The sequence below is a fragment of the Sarcophilus harrisii genome, chromosome 2, assembly GCF_902635505.1.
Source record: "Sarcophilus harrisii chromosome 2, mSarHar1.11, whole genome shotgun sequence".
In the NCBI taxonomy this organism is placed as follows: Eukaryota; Metazoa; Chordata; class Mammalia; order Dasyuromorphia; family Dasyuridae; genus Sarcophilus; species Sarcophilus harrisii.
The window spans coordinates 131174079-131198205 of record NC_045427.1 but is presented as its reverse complement, the minus strand read 5'-3'; the positions used below and the strand labels follow the sequence as shown (position 1 = coordinate 131198205).

The following is a 24127-nucleotide window of genomic DNA, read 5'->3' as shown; positions in this document are numbered from 1 at the left end:
ACATTGATGCATTGTTGGTGGAGTTGTGAACGAATCCAACCATTTTGGAGAGTAGTTTGGAACTATGGTCAAAAAGTTATCAAACTGTGCATACCCTTTGATCCAGCAGTGTTACTACTGGGATTATATCCCAAAGAGATTATAAAGAAGGGAAAGGGACCTGTATGTGCACGAATGTTTGTGGCAGCCCTTTTTGTAGTGGCTAGAAACTGGAAACTGAATGGATGTCCATCAGTTGGAGAATGGCTGAATAAATTGTGGTATATGAATATTATGGAATATTACTGTTCTATAAGAAATGACCAACAGGATGATTTCAGAAAGGCCTGGAGAGACTTACATGAACTGATGCTGAGTGAAATGAGCAGGACCAGGAGATCATTATATACTTCAACAACAATACTATATGATGACCAGTTCTGATGGACCAGGCCATCCTCAGCAACGAGATCAACCAAATCATTTCTAATGGAGCAGTAATGAACTGAACCAGCTATGCCCAGAAAAAGAACTCTGGGAGATGACTAAAAACCATTACATTGAATTCCCAATCCCTATATTTATGCCCACCTGCATTTTTGATTTCCTTCACAAGCTAATTGTACAATATTTCAGAGTCTGATTCTTTTTGTACAGCAAAATAACGTTTTGGTCATGTATACTTATTGTGTATCTAATTTATATTTTAATATATTTAACATCTACTGGTCATCCTGCCATCTAGGGGAGGGGGTGGGGGGGTAAGAGGTGAAAAATTGGAACAAGCGGTTTGGCAATTGTTAATGCTGTAAAGTTACCCATGCATATATCCTGTAAATAAAAGGCTATTAAATTAAAAAAAAAAAAAAAAAAAGATCCAGATCTTAAATATAGGTCTTCCAGATGATATGAGTAACCTTCTACTGCTTTTTTTTTTAAACTAGATAAAAGGAGTCATTCTTTGCCTCATTTCTTACCTACCCTTAATTGTTGATTAGACCTTGCTTCATATTGAAGGCCTTAGCTTTACAAGCTCAAGATCTCCTCTTGCATCCCAGACCATCTCTAGCCCTCCTGCTCTATGTCTGGCCATTGGGCCCAGATGACTCTAGAGGGGAAATGAGCTTGCCCAGCCCTCCCTCCCTTAGATCCAGTTTACTTGAATATCACGGCGTCACCTGCCTGATGTCATGGCCCTCTTCCAGAATGAAGGACAAACAACTTTCTGTGAGTTTGCTGCTCCTTCAGGATGAGATTGACTAGTTGGGCAACTCGGTCAGCTTCCTCCCTCCCTCCCTCCCTCCCTCCCTCCCTTTTTTCCTTCCTTGCCTTTTTTTTCCCTTGATATCTTCAGAATACAGATCCCAGAGCAATATGGCTAGGTCAAAGAATGCATCACTACATCTTTCACACAGCATTTATAACCTTACAGTTAATAGGATCACGTAAGGTTGTCTCTATGGCATGAGACTGATTAAGAAAGCCACGATGAAAGTCTTAGGATATAGAGCTGATCTATAGAAAATCTTGGGTTTTTTTCCCCAAGACATCTTAAACCGTTTCTCTCTCTATTCACTTTCTTAGTTCAAAGCTTACAATTTAAGAACTTCAAATCAATTTTTAAAAATTGATGAGCATTCTTATCACCCCCTCCACCCCTTCTAGTAAAAATGATAAAGAAAATATGGAGCATATAGAAACAAATCTCAGGATAAAGAAAACAAAAGAATGGCCTTTGCAAGGGAGGACGTTTATTCCTAAATAATTGATGGTTGGCCATGAAGTCCTTCAGCAATTTGGCAGGGATTGTGAACAATTTTCCTTGACTTCAGACTTCCTCCAATGCCTCATCATACAGAAATGGGTTCTCAAAGACCATGCCAAGGGCACTCAAGACCTGGCAGGCCTTATCATGCTGAAAAGTCTTCCAGCACTGCCCAGGAACAGATTCTATTTCTGTTTCTGTCTTCCAAGAACCAAACTAGCCAAGGGCTCATCCCAGAGGCTTGGCCACCAGGAACCCTTTTTTGTTTTTTCCTGAAATCTACACTGGTGAACCCATACAGATAAAATCACGGGCCTTCTAAAGTGTGAACATTAAAAAGAATCCTGGATTTAGTATCTGGCAGACCTCAGTTCAAATCATAAGTAATACTGTGAGAAATTAAGCGGCCGGCCATTGGCCACATACCTAGTATCAGAGGCAAGGCCATAGCTTTGGAGCTAGATGGAATCTTGCAAGTTTAGAATTACATAAGTTAACAAACTTAACTGTTACCTAATCCAGCCCCTGACACCATTTTAGGGATAAGGAAACTGAAATGCACAGAACAATGATTTTCCAAGTTCCTTACTTAGAATTTGTACACGGAGCCCTTTGATTCCAAATTGAGCATCCTTTCCAATTTAACATGGGGTCTCTATTGTATAACTTGCAATTTCACTCCTAGACAGACCCTAAAATTTTTCCTCAACTTATCTAACATTCTGAACATTTGTTGTTATTGCTGTTCAATTGCTTCAATCGTGTCTGATCTTTCTTGGGATTTTTTTGACAAGTATACAGAAGTGGCTTGCCATTACCTTCTCCAGTCCATTTTACACATGAGAAAACGAGGGGAAAACAGGATTAAGTGACTTGCCCAGGGTCACACAGCTAGTAAATATCTGAGACCAAATAGGGATAACTTAAAAAGGCATCATTTAACATTTTGTCTGGCCTAGAACTATGCTTTTTGCCTCTTGGCCATCCTTCTTCACCCTTCCTCCCACCAGAGGTCTGACTGTGCCCCTAGAAACCTGAACATTGATAGGTTAGCTCCCACCCACCTTCCCCAGAACCAGCACACCGTGCCACCTTTCAGGATCACCAAACAATGCCCACATGTGTACCCCACAACTTTCTAGTTCCATTCTTCTCTCATTAGAATGTAAGCTCCTCGAGCGTAGGAACTGCCTTGCTTGTGTGCATTTCTACTTCCAGTGCTGAACAACAGCACCCAATACATAGTAATCACCTAATAAATGTACTTTAATTCATTCAAGGGGCAGAACGCAAGGCCTGGAAACAAGGAGATTTTTCTTCCCGAGTTCAAATCCAGCCACAGACATTTATCTGAGTGACCCTAGCAAATCACTTAATCCCATTTGCCAGAGTTTCCTCCTTTACAGTACAAACGGCAAACTACTCTAGTATTGCTGCCAAGAAAACCTCAAAACGAGTAAATAACAAACAATAATAATACATCCAAAGTCTCACATCTGCAACATCTATTACATAATCATAATAAACAAATATTTGTGGCATGCCCACTCCATCCCCAGCAAAGTTGCCAATGCTCCCTAAATACGTATTCTTTCCATACCCACTCCTGACAAGAGCTTCTTAACGTGCCCTTTTCCTGATCAAAAAACACAGATTATCCTTTCCTCATTTATAGCGTCAGAAAATGGCAAAGTATACTTTGACTTCCCACTTCCCGAATTCCCGGTGAGAAAATGATACAGAGACAAAACACTGTAATAAATGAGACGGAGAGAAAAGTGTTACCTTCCCCAGAAGGGCTTCTGCAGGGCCCCCTTCGTGTAGCCAGGGTCGTCAGCCCCGCTAGTCCCATTGGCGATCTCTCCAGGGTAGCCCATCATTATCCCGCCATCGGCAGAGACGCTGAGGACATCCTGCTGCGGCCCTGATGTCCGCTCCAAGAACTGACTGCCTTCTTTGATGCGCTGCTGGATCATGGGCGTTAGAGGCATTTCGAAGCTAAAATAGCTATCGGGCTCCGAATATAAAGTCTCCAGCGACTCTGCGCTGTAGTACAAAGACGTGTTATCCAGAATGGTTTCAAATTGGGAGCTATACACATCCGTGGAATCCTCTGTATACCCAGGTCCCAGAACATCGTCATCTTCTCGAGTTGATTCCTCTTGATCAATAATCCTAGGGGGAAGGAAACAAGAGTCAACCTTTTCAGCAATTCATTTAAAAAGAAAATAAAGTATGACTTACTCAATGCACCAAAGTTTATCAATGAAAACATTCTGGAAAAAATATCACATGGGGCAGCGAGGTAGCACATGTGATAGTCATGGAGTCAGGAGGACCTGAATTCAAATCCAACCTCAAACTTTAGCTGTGTGGCCCTGGACCTCAATTACCTCACCAAAAGCAATAACAATAATAAATAATAATAATAGATGAAATTTCTAAACATGTTGCTGTCCGAGGAAGGGAAATATAATAAAATACTTTAAAAATAAGACAGGAGGGAATAAGAGGAAAATGAAGCAAGGAGGTTATATTTCTGTGTTGGAATTCAGCAATGATATTGTGATTATTCAAGCAGCCATCAATTCAGATGGAGGGCAGCCAGAGGTTTAAAAAGCTAATAGCATGGTCAAGTCCTTCTTCATTCAGCAAATGGAATGTGTTTTTAATGTCAAGAAGTCCAGATTTGGGGAACCAAAGTTACAAGTAACTTGTAAAAGAAACTTTTTTTTTTTACTTTTTAAAATTTATATTACTTTTTTATAATAAATTTTTGTTTTTCAAAATGCATTCATCCTTCCGGGATAGTCCATTATTACCCTACCATCGGTAGAGACACTGAGAACATCTTGCTGCGGTCCTGAAGTCGTTTCTAAGAACTGATTGTCTTCTTGGATGCGCTGCTGGATCATAGGCATGAGAAGCATTTCAAAGCTAAAATGGCTATCAGAGTCAACAGTTTTCATTATTCACCCTTGCAAAGCCTTGTGTTCCAAATTTTTCTCCTTCCTCCCTTTCCCCCCTCCCCTAGACAACAAGTAATCCAATAAACATGTGCAGTTCTTCTAAACATATTTCTACATTTATCATGCTATGCAAGAAAAATCAGATCAAAGGGGGAAAAATGAGAAAGAAAAAAGAAGCAAGCCAACAACAACAAAGATGAAAGTATTATGTTGTGATCCACATTCAGTCCCCATAATCCTGTTTCTGGATACATCACAAATCTATTGGAATTGCCCTGAATCATCTCATTGTTGAAAAGAGCCATGTCTATCAGAGTTGATCATCACAGAAAAAAATAACTTAAAAAAAAACTTTGACTAGATGTCTTGTAGGTATCTTTCACTTAACATGTGTAAAATAGCATTCATTCTTCCTTCTGTATTTATATATTATAGTTGCACACACTGTATCATTCTTGATTTATTCCTTACTCTTATTCAGCCCACATGGCCAATCCTTGCAAATCCTGGTGATTTCTAGCTTCACAGCATCTCTGGCCTACATGCCCTACTCTAATTACTGTCATTTAGGTCCTCCTCATCCCTAGCCTGGGATATTTCATTAATTTTCTAATTCTCCCTGCCTTGTCCCCAGTCTATGCAATACATCCTCCACTCAGCTGCCAAAGTGATTTTCTAATGTATAGACTGAACCATGTCATATCCTGGAGCAATGAATTCTAGAGGTTTCCTGTTAACTACAGGACCAGATATATGCATCTTTGTTTAGCATTTAAAGTTCTCCATGGAAAGAGAGACAGACAAAAAAATTAGAGAGAAACACCGATTCCTATATCTACATCATCTATGTGCCTACAACTGTATCTATAGTAGGTAGAAGGCGATACAGATATAGACATATCTTCTATATACTTATTTCTGTGATATCTTTATTAGAAGAAAATGTATTCTTTGAGAGTAGAGATCGAGTAATACAGAGATAGCTCTGTATTTCTAGCACTGAACACGAAAGCTAGCATATAGTAATTATTTAATAAATTTTTGTTGACTAACTGAAAAAAAAAAATCAACATACATTCCCAAGGATACTGATATAACTCTGTAGGACCCCAACTACTTCGTAAATGATGTGTGAATATACTCACAAAGTGTTTGGCCTATTCAAGCATATTAATTGTGCTTTGCTTTACTGCACTTCGCAGATTTGCATTTTTTACAAATTGAAGGTTTGTGGAGACCCAGCATCTAAGTCTATTAGCACCATTTTCCAACAGCATGTGCTCACATAGTGTCTGTCTCTATGTCATATGTTGGTAATTCTCACAAAATTTCAATGTTTTTCATTATTATTGTGTGTATTATGATGATCAGTGATCAATGATCTTTGGTGTTAATCTCATAATTGTTTGGGGGGGGTCATGAACTGTGCCTATATAAGACTGTAAACAATAAATATTGTGTGCATTCTGACTGTTCCATCTACCATTTTTCATTTCTCTCTCCCTCTCCTGAGGCCTTCCTATACCTTGAGGTACAGAAATACTGAAATTTGTCTATTATTTCTATGATAGCATTATATCTAAAAAGCAATGTACAGAACTAAAAAATACTTTAGTGCTAAAAAAGTGAGCCACCACCTTGAGCCTCCAACAAGTTGTAATCTTTTTGCTGTGGAGGATCTTGCCTCCATGCTGATAACTGTGGACTGATTAGGGCTGTGGTCCCTGAAAGTTAGGAGTGGCTAGAGCAATTTCTTAAAATAAGACAAGAAGTTTGACATAGAGATCGACTCTTCCTTTCCCTTGAATACCTTAAGAAACCATTGTAGAATTATTAATTGGCCCAATTTCAGTATTAAAAATTCAGTTCAACTAACCAACATTTATTAATAAGCACTCACTATGGGCACAATTTTGTGTTAAGATAAAGGATAAAAAGGAGAAACAAAATGTAACATTTTTAACTGAATTGAAGTGGAGCCATCTGGTGTCAGGAAAATAGTATTACATAAAACTGTGTTTGTGTGAATTAGGGGGAAAAAATTCACTTTCCCATGTAGTAATTTCTAGAGTGCTGATTTGTCTTCTTGCTCACTTGATCAACTGGGAGAAATTAAGGGCCAAGCCTGTGAGATATATACACCTGGTTACCAGTGCACAGGGTAACTGAGGTAGATTAAATGAAGCAAAGGGAAGAAGAGCCCATAAGGAAAAAAGCAGTGGCAAACAGAAAGGAAGCACAAAATGGGGATTTGGGGGGCAAGAAGAGGGTCTCTTCTAAACCGGGAAGATTATATCAAAAATAATTTTTTAAAGATTTTTCTTAAGCACTTTCTCATGTGGAAGCACGGTACAATGTGCTAGGGACACAGTTTCAAGGAACCTACATTCCAACAGAGGAAGACGACATACATCAGGAACTTGTTGCCAGGGAAGGTTCACTTTGGATGTGAAAATGGGTGAATGGTGCCAGAGGGGATTAGGTTGGTACACTCCTACCAGGAACAATGGCAAATCTGATTTGAGCTTAGTTCCAGAACTGGAGAAGTTATGCAGTTAGCAGCAAATTGTTGTCAAAACTATAAAAAAGATAGCCAGTCATAAAGTAGGGAGTGCTGAAGCAGACAAGCATTTACAGCTCAGAAATCAGCAAAGTCTAAACAATTAGGGCTTGGTTTATTGTTTTGCTGTCTAGAGAAGAACAAAATAGGTAATTAATATTTAAAAAATGTTAATAAAATGTAAAATTGTGTCTTGAGCACATATTTTCCCCTAGATGTTGCACTATAAATAGTCACCACTTCAGCTCTATGGGTATCTCTATAGAGCCCCATGAAGGACTATTTTAAATGTTCTGAGAAATCAGGGACTCATTAAATTCATGCTATGGAGCCATAAGCAATGACTTAAGGGGAAAAAAAAGGAATATCACCAGTTCCACATTGCTTTTAGCAGCAGGAAACAATCTAGGAGTAATGGAGTAGACAGTGAAGATTATTTTTCAGGGCTGTGACTATTTCCATACATTTCTGAAATTTATGTTTGCTCATTCTATGATGTTTATTTTGTTTCCCTCCTTTAAACAAACTTGCCTCAGACACTATATAGTTATGAGCAGAACTTTGGTCTTAATGTACTTCACAATACCATGTATATGGTTGCTCAGGTTTCCAGAGCAACAGTTATAAACCACTGCATAAGAAAATTTCCCACAGTTCATACACTTAGGTTTTTATATCACAAGAGCGTCAGTTTCACATTAAACTAGTGCACAAATTTGCTGATTCTGAACCTAGCATAGGAAAGTTTCTTTTTACAACACAAAGGTCAAAAATACCAAAGAGGTTTCTAATTTTTTTTTTTTTTTTTTTTTTTTTTTTTTGCTATACTGGAGATCATCCACAACAAATGCAACTATATTATCCCATTCATTCACTGAACAACTATTAAATCATCTACTAATCCTGGTGCAAGAAATGGAACACTTTCCACTTTCCAATCCCACACTACTAAGAAGTGCTCTAGAACCCTAATCACTGCACTTAAAATAGACAAAGATCAAGCCAGTACTTAAAGAAATTAGATGTGTATCCTTCCAGGCAGCAAACCTGGTATCTAGCTGGTATTCTTTCCAACATGGGTTTGAATCCTAAAGCTGTCATTTTCTTCCTATAGGACATTGAATAAAGTCCCTTTCTGAACTCCAGTGTCCTCATTTGTAAAATGAACGGGCTGGCTGACTTCTCAAGTCCCCCGGATGATGTCTACAAACCTCTTCCAGTAGATCTATGCTCCTATGAGACTTTGGATGCCTTAATTATTATGTGATTCTAATAGCTAATATACTTCAGTTGTGTTTGGGATCCCATTTGGGGGGTCTTCTTGCCAAAGATCCTAGAAGTAGTTTGCCATTTTCTTTTCCAGTTCATTTTATATATCAGGAAACTAAGGCAAATAGAATTAAGTGATTTGCCCAGGGTCACACAGCTAGGACATGTCTGAGGCTGGATCTGAACTCCCAAAGATGAATCCCGATTCAAGGCCAATGCTCCATCCACTGCCCTGCCCCAGCAGTCAGCAATACAGCTCATCCTAACATGAACCTGGCTCTGCCTTTGCAATACTCTCACACTTTACTCAATAATAGTTAACCCTCAAATATCAGAACAGAAGCCACTTCCAACAAAATGTATCACTTGAATCAGAGTATGGAACCTTATTCCTGTCACAGGCCCTGAATCATGAGGACAGGAGGAAAGGGAGGGGAGTCAAAGAGAATCTGAGACCTAGTAACTTGCTATCCACATCACCACCTCTGCTTCCTCTAAAGCTTCATTTTTTCCCCCTCATAAATCTAGATTATATATATAACCTGCTAACCAACAATGATTACATTAATTCTTCAGTGAATAAATAAATAAGTTGTTAAGGAGGAAATTTTACCCCCTTTCAAAAAAGATCTCATCGTATAAGTGAAACCTATGGAATATTATGATCTAGACACAGAATCCCAGCATTTAAAAGCAAGAATCTAACTCTATCTATACACAAAAGGAATTCCAGTAATAAATACCTAACAAATGATCATTTGCTTTTTCTCTCTTTCTCAGCTCTTTCTCATCATTCCACTTTTCAACAGCTCTATTGGTTAGGAAGTTTTTTTGTTTTGTTTTGTTTTCCTCTTTCAATCCTAAATTAGCCTTTTTGAAGCTTCCACACATTTTTCCTGGTTCTGCTCTCTTGATCAAATAGTATAAGATTAATTTTCCTTCCATGTGGCAGCCCTCTTAATACTTGAAGAGTTATATTTTCTCTTTTCCAGGCTAAACATACCCAGTTCCTTCAACCAATGTTCATATGCAAGAGACTCAAAATCCTTTAACGTGATTGTAGCTCTCCAAATACTCTTCAGTCTGTTAACATTCATCTTATACTGGGGTGAAGAGAAGTTAACACAACACTTCTGGTGAAGTCTGATAAAGGTAGAATACAGGGGGATCCATAAAACATGAGGGATTTGATAGTAGGAACTTTCTCCTCTCTTTGTATTCCTAGAACTTCGCACAATGCTTTACATAATTATTACTTAAATGTTTATTCATTTATTAGCTCATTCATTCATTCCTAGAAATTATAGCCCTCTTAATAAAATCCAAAATCCCACTAACTTAAATTGGCTTCCATATTATATTAATTCATATTAAGATTACAACCACTAAAACACCCAGATCTTTTTCAGTCAAACTGCTTGTCTACCTAGACTTTCTCCTTCTTATACTTGTGAAGCTGATTTTTTCTGTAACTAAGGGCAAATTTTTACACTTATGAGTTCTGAATATCATCTTCTTAAGATTCAGCCCAATACTTTAGCTTGTCAAAATCCTTTTGGATCATGACTCTGTTACCCAGTGTATTAGCTATCCCTCCCAGAGATATGTCCATTGCAAATGTAATGGGCATATTATCTATGCCTTTATTCATGTCACTGATTTTTCAGTCATTTTTTGGTCATGTCCTTCATGACCTCACTTGGAATTTTCTTGGCAAAGATACCAGAGTGATTTGTCATTTCCTTCTCCAGCTCATTAACAATTATTCATTGAGTCTAGTGATCCAACTTACTCTATATCCATCTGATTATTTTAGTGTCTAATCTAAAGGTTCTCAAGGGAGAATCCTGGAGGTCCTTGAGAGTCTTTCAGGGATTTTCTGAGATACAAATTATTTTTACAATATAAAATTTTGGTTTAACCCATATCTCTCATCTTCTATGTAAGAATATCATGAGAAACTTTATCAAAAGCTTTGCTAGAATCTACATAAACTATGTCCACAATATTCTCCTCTTCTATCATTTTAGAAATCCTGTCAAAAAAATAAACAGTTATAAAGAAGCCAGGCAGGCTCTTTGTAACCATTTCTTCTCTTTCTGGATATTCATTGTTGTTGTTGTTTTTAAAGATTGTGTCTCTCCCTCTTAATTAAGTTGAAAGTTAAGGATCTACTCATGGACTCAATCCCACATCGGTTAGCACAGACAGTTTGGCCCGCTCCGTGTTTCTGATCTTCCTTAGACCTGCACCAAAGTGCTCCTATGATGGAGTAACTCCAGGACTCACAGGCTGCGCCAGCCGAGCTCAAAATCTCCCATGCCAGTAAAGGCTCCGAAGGCACCCCCAGCATGTTTGTTGTCCAAAGACCAGACTGTTTGCAGAGGATCATCACCAAACTGGCCTCGGGGTGACCAATTTTTGGTCCTGCAGGTTTCAAAGACCATCTGAGGCTGGTAGAGTTCTTGAGCTGCTATGCAAACCACATATCTTGTTTGCAAAATATATAATATATAATAAAATATATGCAAACCATATATCAAATCTAGCATTTACATGGGAAGCCCTCAAGAACATGGGGCTACCAGGCTGCCTTAAGAATGGATGATCCACAGTTCCAATGATCTTGTGATGGAGACAGCCATCTGCACCCAGAGAAAAGACTGTGGGAACTCAGTGTGGTTAACAAGATAGCATTTTCATTCTTTTTACTGTTGTTTGCTTGCATTTTATTTTCTTTCTCATTTTCTTCCAGTTTGATTTGATATGCCTATATTGGATTTAACATGTATTTCTACCATGTTTAACATATATTGGACTACTTGCCATCTAGGGGAGGGGATGAGGGAAGCGGGAAAATTGGAACACGAGGTTTTGCAAGGGTTAATGTTGAAGAATTATCCATGCATATGTTTTGAAAATAAAAAGCTTTAATAAATCAATAAAATAAAATAAAGATCTAGGCTTGGGGGAAAAAAAGAATGGATGATCCATTACAGGGCATGTCAAATCTGTGCTGACCGATCATTTGATTGGACCTGCGAGTAGACTCTGGACTTCCAGCCTGGATAACAGAGGGAGACCAAGTAGAAAGGGCAGGGAGGAAGAAAGAGAGGAAAGGGTGGGGGGCGGGGGGGAAGGAAAAAGCACAAAGGAATCTTCCAAACCCACATAAACAATGTATCTAGGCCCAGCACGAGGATCATGAAGACCTGGGTTCAAGATACCTGTACTGGCTATGTGACCCTGGAAGGGCATTTGATCTCTTGCTGGCACTGGTAACTCTCTAAGTCTATGACAAGTCACATACTTAGTTATCAATTTGCATTAGCAAAGAGTTCCCTCTGTGAGAATTCCTACAGTAAAATCACACAACCAGGCCCCCAAAATGTACTCTACTTCATATTGCTGGGAAAGAAAACATTCCAAGATCACAAATGACAGCTCTAAATACCCTTTGAGTCATAAGTAGTTCTGCTAGCAAAGAAACAGTTGGTAAAGAAATAGGTCCAGAGACAATGTGACTGTTCTAACTACCATATGGTAGTAAAATGACTTGTCAAAACCCATAAAAAATTTATTTGGTACATAAACATCTCTGCTCTAAAAGACAGCATTTAAGGCTTTTCATAGGACCCCAAATTGAGAATTGGAAGGGACCTAGAGGGCATTAAGTCCAACTCAAAACTGATGCCCAGAAAAATTTAAGTAATTTATTCAGTCACACAGAGACTAAGGGTCTTTCTGACTTTAGAGCCAAGACTCTGTGCACACACTATGCTGCTTCAGAAGTAACAGGAACACTCATTTGTAAGAAAAAAAATTTTCAAAAAGGTGAGTAATTTCCATTTGGGAAACAACATAGTATATAGGGGCGCAGGAGTAGAAAGATGGTAAGACTTGAAATCAAAAGGCCTGCACTAGATTTCTGTCTCTCTGACTTCCTAGAACTAGGACTGATCTTGGGCAAGTCACCTAAACTCTGCCTAAGCCTCAGTTGCCTCCCCTATAAAGTGGGAGAAATGACACTTTTCTGCTTCTTCATACCACTGTAAAGACATGCTTTCAGAATTGTCTGGTATATTGTAAGTGCTGTCGTCATTCCTTCCCATGGGCCTTTGGAAAAGTTGAATCTAATTTAGGAGGTTACCTTTTAGGGATGAACCACATCTAGTGCAGTCACATTTCTAATATAAGAAAAAAGCTTTCTAAGAATTACAAAGTCTAACAGCAGAAAGGCAGGTTCAGAGAATGGGTGTGACTTAGTCCAAGTGACACCATTTCAGAAATTTGTACTGTAGCATCCCTAAGAAAAGGATAACCTCTGCTTAAAGGTCTCCAGTGAATGGGGAAACCACAAAACAGCCAGCCCACTTTGCAACAACACTTAATTATTATCAATCTGGACTTCACCACTACAGGTTTTACCCACCACTCCTATTCCTCCCTCTTTGACCAAAAACCCCAATTTCTTTGCCATGAAACAGCTGTTCGAACCCATGAAGTCCGCTATAATCTCTAATTCCAAGATAACCCTGTAGCCCAAATCTCTTCTTCAAGCTAAAGGTCCCCAGTTCCTTCTACCGATCCACATTTGGTATAGTCTCCTGTCCCTCTCCATCCTGGCTGACCTCCTCTGCACCTGTTGCTCACAGTCCATAAATGGTCTTCCTACAATGTGGCACCCAGGCTGAATATAGTCCTCCAGATATAGTCTGACCAGGTCACAGCACAGCAGAAATGCCGGCCTCTCCGTGTCTCGAGAATGCAGCCTAAGATCACACTCCCTTTTGGGGCTGCCACATCCCTCTCCCGGTGACTCATGATACACTTGCAGCACCCTAAAATAACCAGGGCACTTTCATACAACCTGTCACCCTCCATCTTCGTCTTTCTGTGGCTGGTTGGGTGCTGGCATTTCGGACTTTTTTTTTCATCTAAGTATAGAATTTTACATTCATCACAATTAAATTTTGTTATTATTCCATTGTGTTTCATTGTTCAATTATTGTATTAGTGCTTGCCATATTCTATGTACCATGTGAAAAACAAATAAGGAATAAAAAAATTCTCAAAGAGGTTACATTCTAATAAAGGAGATAAAGAGATACTCTTCTAATAGAAGGGATAAAGGATATATAAATATATATGCATCTGTATGTATATACACACACACATAGATGGAGAGATAGATAGATAGATAAATAGATAAATGAGAAGAGGCCTCTAACACTGGAGGCACAAGGTGACAGGGAATGGGGAAAGGAATAAGAATTTATTAAGCACCTACAAGTCAAGCACTATGTTACTCATTTTACAAATGTTATCTCCTTTGCTCTTCACAACTATCCTGTGGCAGTACTATTAGTATCCCCATTTTACAGCTGAAGAAACCGAGACAAAGAGCAGTTTAGTGGCCTGTCCAAGGATACACAGCTAGTAAACGTCAGAGGCCTGACTCCAATTCAGGTCTTCCCGACTCTAGGCCAAGCAGAGAGAGATAGGCTGAGACCTAATTTTTTCTATATCCTAGAGGCAAGAGGGACCGAGGAGTTTATCAGTGAAGATGGACACGGTTAGACCTGTGCTTGTTGCAGCTGTGTGGAAGACAAGAGAGATCTGAAACAAGGACACTGGTGAGTAAGCGGCTGAAGTAATGTAGGCAAGAGCCAATGAGGATTAATCTAAAACAGTGGTTCTCAAACTTTTGTTTTCAGTATCTTTATCCTATTAAAAATTATTGAGGATCTCTCCAAAGTGTTTTTGTTTATCGGGATTATATTTATAGACATTTACCATATTGGAAACAAAAACTATTTTTGAATTTGTAGACCCTCTACAAGAGTTTTAGAGATCCTCAGAATTCTTTAGACCAGGGATCCTCAAACTATGGCCCGTGGGCCAGATGCGGCAGCTGAGGATGATTATCCCCCTCACCCAGGGCTATGAAGTTTCTTTCTTTAAAGGCCCACAAAACATTTTTTTTGTTTGTTTTTACTATAGTCTGGCCCTCCAACAGTCTGAGGGACAGTGAACTGGCCCCTATTTAAAAAGTTTGAGAACCCCTGCTCTAGACCATACTTTGAGAACCACTGATCTAAAGGGAGAACCCTGACTGTCCTTCAGTGAGCTGGCTGGGTGGTTGGACAGGAACCGCTCCCCTTATCTCTGTAACCCTCGGGCCTAGCACAGGTCTGGCACATCGTTGGGGCTTCATGAATCCATGTTAACGGATGCCAGGCCCCAGCTCTGGTGATCTCACATTTTGATAAATAGGCACTCTTTGCCTTTAATAATGTTGACTGGCCCATGGCCAAGAAGAGGATCTGGAAGTGCCTCTAGAACACCCCCTTTAAGTTGACACAAGGACAGTAATGGCAACTCTTGACTTTCAGTCAATCCATCAACTCAGAAGAGGATCTTCTTAAATGTACTCTCAGAGCCTCTTCACCTGTATCACCGAAGCTCTTAAAGCAAACACCCACTACCACTTTTCTGTGATGTGCCAGAAAGGTTCCTATTTGGAGACAGAATGTAAGGGATTAGACAAGATTACCTTTGAGATCACTTTCAAATGTGAGATTCTATGATTCTCTCGATCAAAAACAAAAATTTATCATTTGTGGAAATTACTTCCTTTGTCAAAATTCTGAAGAGCCAAAACTATATTCAGCTTCCTTTGTACAATACCTGCTCAGAATTTAGCATTCCAACAGTAAGCATTTACACCCACTATGTGCTGCAGCAGGCTTGGAGTCAAGAAGGCCTGAGTTCAAATCCATCCCCAGACACTTACTAGCTCTAGACTCTGGGCAAGTCACTTATTGTTTGCTTCAATTTCCTCAAATGTAAAATGAGCTGGAGAAGGAAATGGCAAACCAGGCTAGTATCTTTGCCAAGAAAACCCCAAATGGGGTCCTGAAGAGTTGGATTTGGCTGAAAGGACTAAAGTAACAACATGTGTGATATGCTCTATCATTTTAAGAAGCAGGGATATTAAGGACAAAATAACAAAAAGAAGGGAAATGGGAAAAAAGGGAGAGGGAAGAGAGGAAGAGAAGGAAAGGACAAAATAGGCAGGAGAATGAATGGGAGAAGAGAAGACTGGAATTGAGTTTTGGAGTATATTCACAGTTGATAAGAATAAATAATGATATTAATTATAAGGATATAGAATAAAGAAGGATAAAGAATTAGCAAATGAAATTTGGATGAAACAGCCAGTCAAGAAAGAAGGGAACCAAGAAAACACAATGTTACACATAGACACATACACAGACAGAAAAAAAAAAAGAATATCTAGAAAGAAAAGGTGGTTAGTGGTTTCAAATGCTGTAGAAAGGTCAACAAGTATTGGAATTAAGAAAAAGCCATTAGCTTTGGCAATTAAAAAAGAGAGCTTGGAGAGAACAGTTTTAGTTGAATGCTAAGATCAGAAGCCAGATTGTTGAGAGCTGAGATGTGAAGGAAAGTAAGTAGAAGCAAAGAACATAGTTGATTTTTTTTTTTTTTTTGGGAGTTTGCTACAGTGAGGGGCGCCAAGTTTAGATCAAAAAAAAAAAAAAAAATTGTAGTGGACCCAGATGGATCAGTTGCATGACTTCCTCCAGCTCAATTTAGCAGCATGTGAGTAGGAGTAAAGGCAAATGGTAAGAGTAATCCAGAGTTGGGCCTCAATGAGGCATGAGTGGCAGAAGGACAAAGGAGAGAGAGAGAGGACAAGGGAGAGAGAGAGGGCATGTCCATCCTGTGTGTTGACTAAGTGGAATGGAAGAGTGGGCAAGGATCTGAGTAGAGTAATTGGACAATAAGAGAGTTGGAAGATGTATCAATAATTATGTTGGAGTCCCTTAGGATAACGACAGAAGCAGGAGAGAAGATCAGACAGTGAGCCAAACTCCCTCCTTGAAAGAGCAAAAAGAATGACCTGGAGGCTAGCAGAAAAACAACCAGCATGATATGGCTGTTAAGAATAAAGCTACTGAGTACCTTCATTAGTTAGTTATTAAAATATTCTTAGAAGTCACTCAAGATACTGACCTTATCTTTTTTTGATGTGATCACTAAGGCAGTGTGAGAAAACGCCTTTTAACTTTTTTCTTTTGCAAAAAGTGAGGTTTTTTTGTTTTTTTTTTTTTTTAACCAAGCCAACAGTGCTAAAATCACTTTCAGAAGTAATGAGCATTATTATATTACTTTTCTCCGCTAATGCGTAGCAAACACATCAAGTCGAAAAATAAAATGTTAGGGAAACGTTCTCCCATCATTCCATACTTGAGAGGGGATTTTACTTTAATCAAATGAAACTCTATCCCAGTGGTCTCTGACAAGATTTTTATTATACATGAGATCAAGCATGGATGCACAAGCCTGTGATCCCAGGCACCAGAAGAAGCCAAATTTGTTGAATTACTTGAATGCAGGGGTTCTGAGTTGCAGTAGAACTAAAGCTAGTCGGGGTATCTGCACCAAATATGGCAGAGTCCCTGGGTGCAGAGGTCCATCAGGCAGACTAAGGAGATGTGAATCATCAAAAAGAGAAACAGGTTTAAGTTTCTGTACTAAGTCTCATTTAGATTGGCTACTGCACTTAGAGTGAGAGGAAAAAGTGGAAGGAAAGAAGAAAGGCAAGAATGAGAAATGAAGAGAAGGAAGGAAATACAATAAGAAAGGGAAGAAGAAGGAATAGAAAAAAGGAAGGAAGAAAGGAAGGAAAGGGAAAGGGAAAGGGAAAGGGAAAGGGAAAGGGAAAGGGAAAGGAAAGGAAAGGAAAGGGAAGGAAGGAGGGAGGGAGGGAGGGAGAAAGGGAAGGAGGGAGGGAGGAAGGAAGGAAGGAAAGGAAAGAAGGAAGAAAGAAAAGAGGGAAGGGAGGAAGGAGAAAGAGAGGAAGACAACAGGGAAAGGGAAGTGGAAGGAAAAATGTTATAAGGAGGTTTTTCCCAATATGTTGGGAACTAAACTCCTATAGGCAGAGAATCAAAAGGGAATGTGCATTAGAAATTAGAAATTTCTTCCACAATTATGTCACAGTTCCATAGTAGAAATATCCCTAAGACAAAACAAACACAGAACTGCCTTTTCCATAATGAACACTCTATTCATATGTTCTAGGACAAGAGTAAGATGTGACCTCACCTTTCCACTTCCCCCTCTGGCACAGACTTCTTTTCAGGATGTTGTTCATTCTCCTTCAAAAACACTTCATCCTCTCCACCTTCTACAAGCGCTCCTGGAGAAAATGTCCCTGATCTAGTTCCAAGCCTTTCTGAAGAATCTTTCCAAGGTTCATCCCAAACACCCTCCGTCAACCTGACTGAAGGAGAGAAAGCCACAGATGGAATGGGATGGCTTGATACTTTGGAAAACTCCTTGTTTTTGGAAAAGGCTGTCCTTTCCACAGATGCCTCCACATCTGCTGAGGAACGTCTCATTTCTTCCTCCTCTCCCCCTGTCCAAAGAATCTCCACCCCTTGAAATCCTACATGTTTGATCCTGCCAGAGCGGCCCATCGAGCTTCCCTGCTCTGTAGGCCTGTGGACCGTACCTCGATCAAATCCCGGATGCTTTCTCCCCAGATCGGACCATTTTTCCCCTGTAAAACTAACGGCTCCCTCTACTTTGTGGGCCCCTGGTGGCTTTTCCACAACGGTCCCCTGCCCTCTGGCAGTCTCTTTCCTCCCATTATTTGTGATTTGGGACAACCCTGGCTGGGTTTCTCCAGTTAATAAGGCAGTCAAATCTTTTTCAATACTCAAATAAAAATTTTCCTCATTTATTAGTTCAGCTGGAAGAGGTATTTCTGGTGGCTTTTCTTGGCCAACGGCAGCTGCTCTGCTGGCTGCTCGGGCTTCCCGGCGGGTGACACTTGACGCTTTTTCCATTCGCCGCGGTGATGAAACAGAAATCCCATCTCCTTCTAGTACCTTTGGTGCTTGCAGTCCTCCCGAAGCCGAGCTAGCCTCTGCGGTGTTGGGCGTGGGGACCCGGGGGCCTGGGGGCTGTGGCAAGCTTGGGTCCTTAAGATGCCTACGGGAGGAGGCTTCCCTTTCATGATTCAGTCCCCCTCCAGTTGGGCCATCGAGACCAAACCGGGGGCCAACCAAGAGCTGGCCCTGCTCCCGCCCCTGGGAGCAGCAAGGCTCACTCTCTGCATCAAATTCAAGTGAAGCTCTGAGGACTTCTCCCCTTTCTTCCATAGTCCCATATTCTGTAAATTCATTGGTGACGTTGGGTGGGAGTAAAGTGCTTCCTCCATGATCACCTACGCAGAGAACAGAAAGATCCCATGAATCACTTTGCAGGAAAAAAATAAGATTCTACAACTTATTTATCAACCTTCCCCCGCAATGTACACACAGTTGACATGCTATAAATCCCTGATATAATTATTTCAATATCCTTTCCTTCCCACTTCATAATGTTGACAGCAGCCCCCTCTATTTACTTACCCCAAAATGAGTTCAACCCCAAGAAGGTTTTTATTATAATCATTCAATAGTTCCATATTTTTTAATTTATAAATTGTTCCATAGTTTATGAGATACTCCATTCATAATGATCCTATGCGGTGGAAAGTCCAAGTATTATTATGCTCATTTTAAAGAGGGGGAAAACGAGGTTTACTGCTTGAGATAATGAGGCAATCTTACCATTCAGATCCTATTCAAAGCTTGCTCCTTCACTTAAAGAAGTCTATTCCTCAGGATTATCCATAATTCCTTTTTTTTTAAATTATGATAACTTTTTATTGACAGAACCCATGCCAGGGTAATTTTTTACAACATTATCCCTTGCATTCACTTCTGTTCCGATTTTTCCCCTCTCTCCCTCCACCCCCTCCCCTAGATGGCAAGCAGTCCTATATATGTTGAATATGTCGCAGTATATCCTAGATACAATATTTGTGTGCAGAACCAAACAGTTCTCTTGTTGCACAGGGAGAATTGGATTCAGAAGGTAAAAATAACGCAGGAAGAAAAACAAAAATGCAAACAGTTTACATTCATTTCCCAGTGTTCTTTCTTTAGGTGTAGCTGTTTCTGTCCACCATTGAGATGATCCATAATTCCTAAGAAGATTAATGACATTTATAGTCCTGCCCATCTAAAGTTATGATCTTTTATAAAAATCTATCAAATATTTAGCCCACAGAATAGTCGTAAATTTTCATTATCATATACTTCACAAAAAAGTCTCCTCCTTTAATTCAATCAACAACTTTTATAGAGCATCCAGTGTGACCATACCCCCAAAAAAATATGGTATCTATTGAAAATAAACAAATAACTGCCTCTGTTAGAACCTTCCAACTGCATGGAAAGAGACAAAAATAACTTTTCAAAAATTATATGAGATAATTAATAAATCCAAGACATCAGGAAAATTTGGGGCACTAAAGGGGTTCATTTCTTTACATTTCCAGAGTCCAAACTGTACATGATTTCCTGCCTTGAAACAAGACTATTAAATTCTTTGGTTTAAATTTTAAGGGCATCTAACTTATAATGAGGAAAAGAGCTAACATTACTTTACAAACCTTTTCAAAATGTACAATAGGATTGAGAGTTAGTTCTGGCTGATAAAGCAGTTATTTATTAGTACATGTTACCCATCTTAGTTCCACCAAAAATGTGAAAATGATTGGATGGTGTCTGAGTATACCTTTTCCTGACCACCTGGATGGATTCTGGTTGGTTAGAGGTAGTTAAGACACAGAAGCAATAGTCAATTGGTTTTACTATATTCCTCTGCTCTCAGCTACATCTCTAACCTTATCATCACAAATATATTATTGGGCACCAGGAGAATAATGGAAAGAAAAGAGAAAGAGACAAAGGCAAAGACAGAGAGAGAGAAAGAGAAAGGAAACATGGGAGGGAGAAATGTAGAGAGAAAGAGAGCTAAGAAGAAAGAAGTGAATAAAGAATTAATAAATGAGTAAACTAATAAATAAAACATGTGTCTTCATTTGGAAAATCAACCTAAAGCATAACAGCACCTTAGAAATGGTGAAAAAATTAGCCTCTTCTTCTAAAGGAGAATATATTATTTTGGAGATATATCTGAAAAGAGTATTAAATGGCCAACAGTGTTTTTCCATATTTCAGCCATCTCAAGTTTGCCTTCTGGCTTGAAGCTTCAGTTATGGCAGAAGTAGCTGCAGTTTGTAATGAGACCTTTTCATCTTCCACCTGCCTGAATTTGCCTCCCTGGTGACCACAGGTCAGGACAGTTTGACAGCTACTGTTCTAGCTATTATATTCACAGAGCATGTAAACATGTAGTGGTTAGGAATTACTGAGATAAGGAATAAGAAGGGAAGCAAAGAACAAATCTCTCAGGGACATCATTCAGGAAGCAAAATAAATAAATCACAAAACAATTAAGGAAACGAGTTTGCATATTCCAAAAGAAGAGGTTTCTGGGTAAAACAAAATCTACTAATCACTACCTCCCTGCTTCTGAGGCAGTGAGGTAGCACAGTGGACAGTGTTAGCCCTCAAATCCAGCCTCAGACATTTACAAGCTGTATGATCCTAGACAGGTCACTTAGCCTCTGCCTGCCTCAGTTTCCTTATCTGCTAAAATGGGGATAATAGCACCCAACTTACCTGCTTGCTGTGAGTATAAAATGAGTTAATATATATACCTTACTTTGCAAATTTTAAAGTGCTATATAAATTATTATAAATAAAAAGTAAATACCTGTTTTATATTTACATAAATAAATACAAATGTTACATATAGTAAATATTTATTGCTTTCATAATGAATCATTATAATTATTATCATTCTTTAGTAATTCCTAAGATTTTTCAAAATCTTCAAAATCTGCAGTCCCTAGTGCAAAATACTGCTATAAGACACCTGTGTGAAAATAAACACATAACTTAATGATAAACAAAGCCAATAACTTTTTTCACAGCTTTATATGTACTAGATTCCCACTTCATTCATTTTATAGACTTGCCAAATGTTATGACAAAATTGGGATATAGCACTGAGCTTAGAATCAGGAAGACTCATAGTATGAGTTCAAATTTAACCTCAAACACTCTTTGTGTGCCTCAGTTTCTTCATCTGTAAAATGGCAAACTCCTCCACCATCTTTGTCAAGAAAACCCCAAATGTGGTCAAGAAGAGTAAGAAACAACTGAACAATGACAAAGAAGAAAACTGGCTCTGTCCAATTAACCGTGAGGTCTTTTTATCATAGGAACCAATAATGAGAATACTTCTTTGTTTTGAAAATAATTTTCCTCATCACAAAGAAGGTTTTACATTAAGATGACCTCTATTTTTCCCAAAACAATCTGAACTTCTCCAGGAAAAATTGTCCTATTGGAATGACACACTGGATATTAACAAATGTTTACTGCATGAATTAAATGGTCCTCACTTGCTGAGGGATAATCTCCCTCAAAAAATCTAAATCTCAGCCAACATGGAAACACAACAATTAAACAGGAATCAACAATGGTGCTGAAGGAGGAGAAAGTAAATAGGAGATGTAAAGGGACTGCTTCAAATCACTATTTCGAAGTATAGTCAAGCACAGTGATTCTTAGACTGTGCTCTGGTGCCCCCAAATCCACAAGATTTTTTGAAGAAGTCCACAAGGTTAAAACAACTCATAATAATGCCAATATATTTTAATTTACAATATGTTAAATGGCAGTCGATAGAGCATCAAGCTTCGGGTTGGAAATACTCATCTTCCCAAGTTCAAATCTAGCCTTCAGATACTTATAACCCTAGGCAAATGACTTAAACCTGTTTCCCTCAGTTTCTTCATCTGTAAAATGAGTGGGAGAAGGAAATGACAAACCGCTCTAGTCTTTGCCAAGAAAATCCCAAATGGGTCACAAGGAGACAGACAAGACTGGAAAACAACTGAACAAAAATTCCACATAAACACAAGCACTTTGAGTTTTTTGAGAATGCGAAGGGCATGTGTCAGAGTGGATAAAGTCAGAAGGACTTTAGTTTAAAACTGGCCTCAGACACTGGGTGTGTGACCCTGAGCATGCCACTTAAACCCAATTGCCTGAGAAGAACATGAAGCAGTTCTGAGACCAAAAAGTTTGAGAAACACTAGTCTAGGAGAATCCCTTCCCTCCTTACTCTCACCCTTCTCCCCTCACCAAAAATAATAATTAAATATAATTTGATAGCTTTAGTGATGCTAATTGAATTTAAAGCACATGCATCATAGGGAGAAAACTACAAGACATCCAGAATGTGATCACACATTCAATTTCACATTGAGTAATTTCTATACATTTAAGGCACTAGCTAAGTTAGAAAATGGAATAAAATATGTACAAATTATAATTATAAATTAGTATGTATAACCTACTTATGTTAACTTATGAAATACAGTCATTCATATTTGTAGAGAGCTATGAAAGTTACAAAATATTTCATTCACAATGTAAAACTAGTATTATTTATAATACCCATTTTGTAGATGAGAAAGTTAAGTTCAGGGTCGGCTCGGTCATTTCTATTACTCATCTTTTTTTCCCCCCAAGGTTTCAAATCCACATTCTTCCTGACTCTAAGTCTCATGCTCTTTATCCCACATCTTACTGTCTATTTTATAAACATATGATTTCTAACTAGAGAAGACAGCAGTATAGTTCCTGGACTCCCTATACACAAATGTTCATATAAGGAGGGCCCTCACACAACAGTATATATCCTAGCATTAATTAATAAGATTGCCGGAGTGGGGTGGGGGAGTAGGAGTAGGAAAAAGGGGAGAAAATGCTTTCTAAAGATTCTATCACATCCATTACTCTAAATTCCCAGAACTAGGCAAAACAAGGTATGTGGTTTTTAACCTGGGTACATATATGAGGAATAATTTTCATAATCTAAAAAATGTTCCCTACCCCCCATTCTTTTCCCTCCCTGATCTTCCTACGCTTATACTACCTTCAAAAGACATGATGAATAGTGTATGCTTTGCTGCAGCTCAGGAGGGAAGAGGAGGCAGCTTTTCATACCGTACTTTGAAAAGAAAGACAGTTAACAATAATGGAAATTTCTCTTCCTAGCGTGGAAGACTGAAAATTTTCATTTGATATCAGGTCACATTTTTAACAAATTTTATCTCCTTTTAGCTTTCAGGCAACTTTATTATCCAAAGCTGTTCAAAGGTACAATTATTTTCCTTCTAAAAATTCAATAAAGAAGGCTGGGAGTAAGGGAGACCAGCATTCTAAAAGGTCTTTTCTTTCTCTCTCTCTCTTTCTTTCTTTCTTTCTTTCTTTCTTTCTTTCTTTCTTTCTTTCTTTCTTTCTTTCTTTCTTTTTTTTTAACATCTTACCTTTCTGGGCCACAAAATGCAACAAAATGTGGTGTTTATTCCCTGGGGGAAATGCTACCTGTGATTTTACCATAAGATGGTTTATCTCTTCTCTAAATTAAGGTCCATAGCCCCCCAAATGCTTGCATGAATATATTTTGTCTTTGCCCAGGTAGCTTAATGATCTGTCTTACAGAATTTGAATAATGTCACTAGACAGACAGGTGGAGGGTGGCTGGTAGAACTCACACCTTCCCTTGGGAGCACTTGAG

General features: G+C 38.9%; 1 protein-coding gene across 4 annotated transcripts in view; it reads right to left on the bottom strand.

Moving 5' to 3' along the window:
- Nucleotides 1-24127, bottom strand: part of PSD3 (pleckstrin and Sec7 domain containing 3) — a 580732-nt gene that overhangs the window by 358256 nt on the left and 198349 nt on the right. For all 4 annotated transcript variants that reach the window (XM_031950819.1, XM_031950820.1, XM_031950822.1 and 1 more), the window contains exons 3-4: nucleotides 17678-18803; nucleotides 3530-3919 (exon numbers count right to left, since the gene is read on the bottom strand). In XM_031950819.1, the coding sequence (XP_031806679.1) occupies nucleotides 3530-3919; nucleotides 17678-18803 (1516 nt within the window). The remainder of the gene's footprint in view (nucleotides 1-3529; nucleotides 3920-17677; nucleotides 18804-24127) is intronic.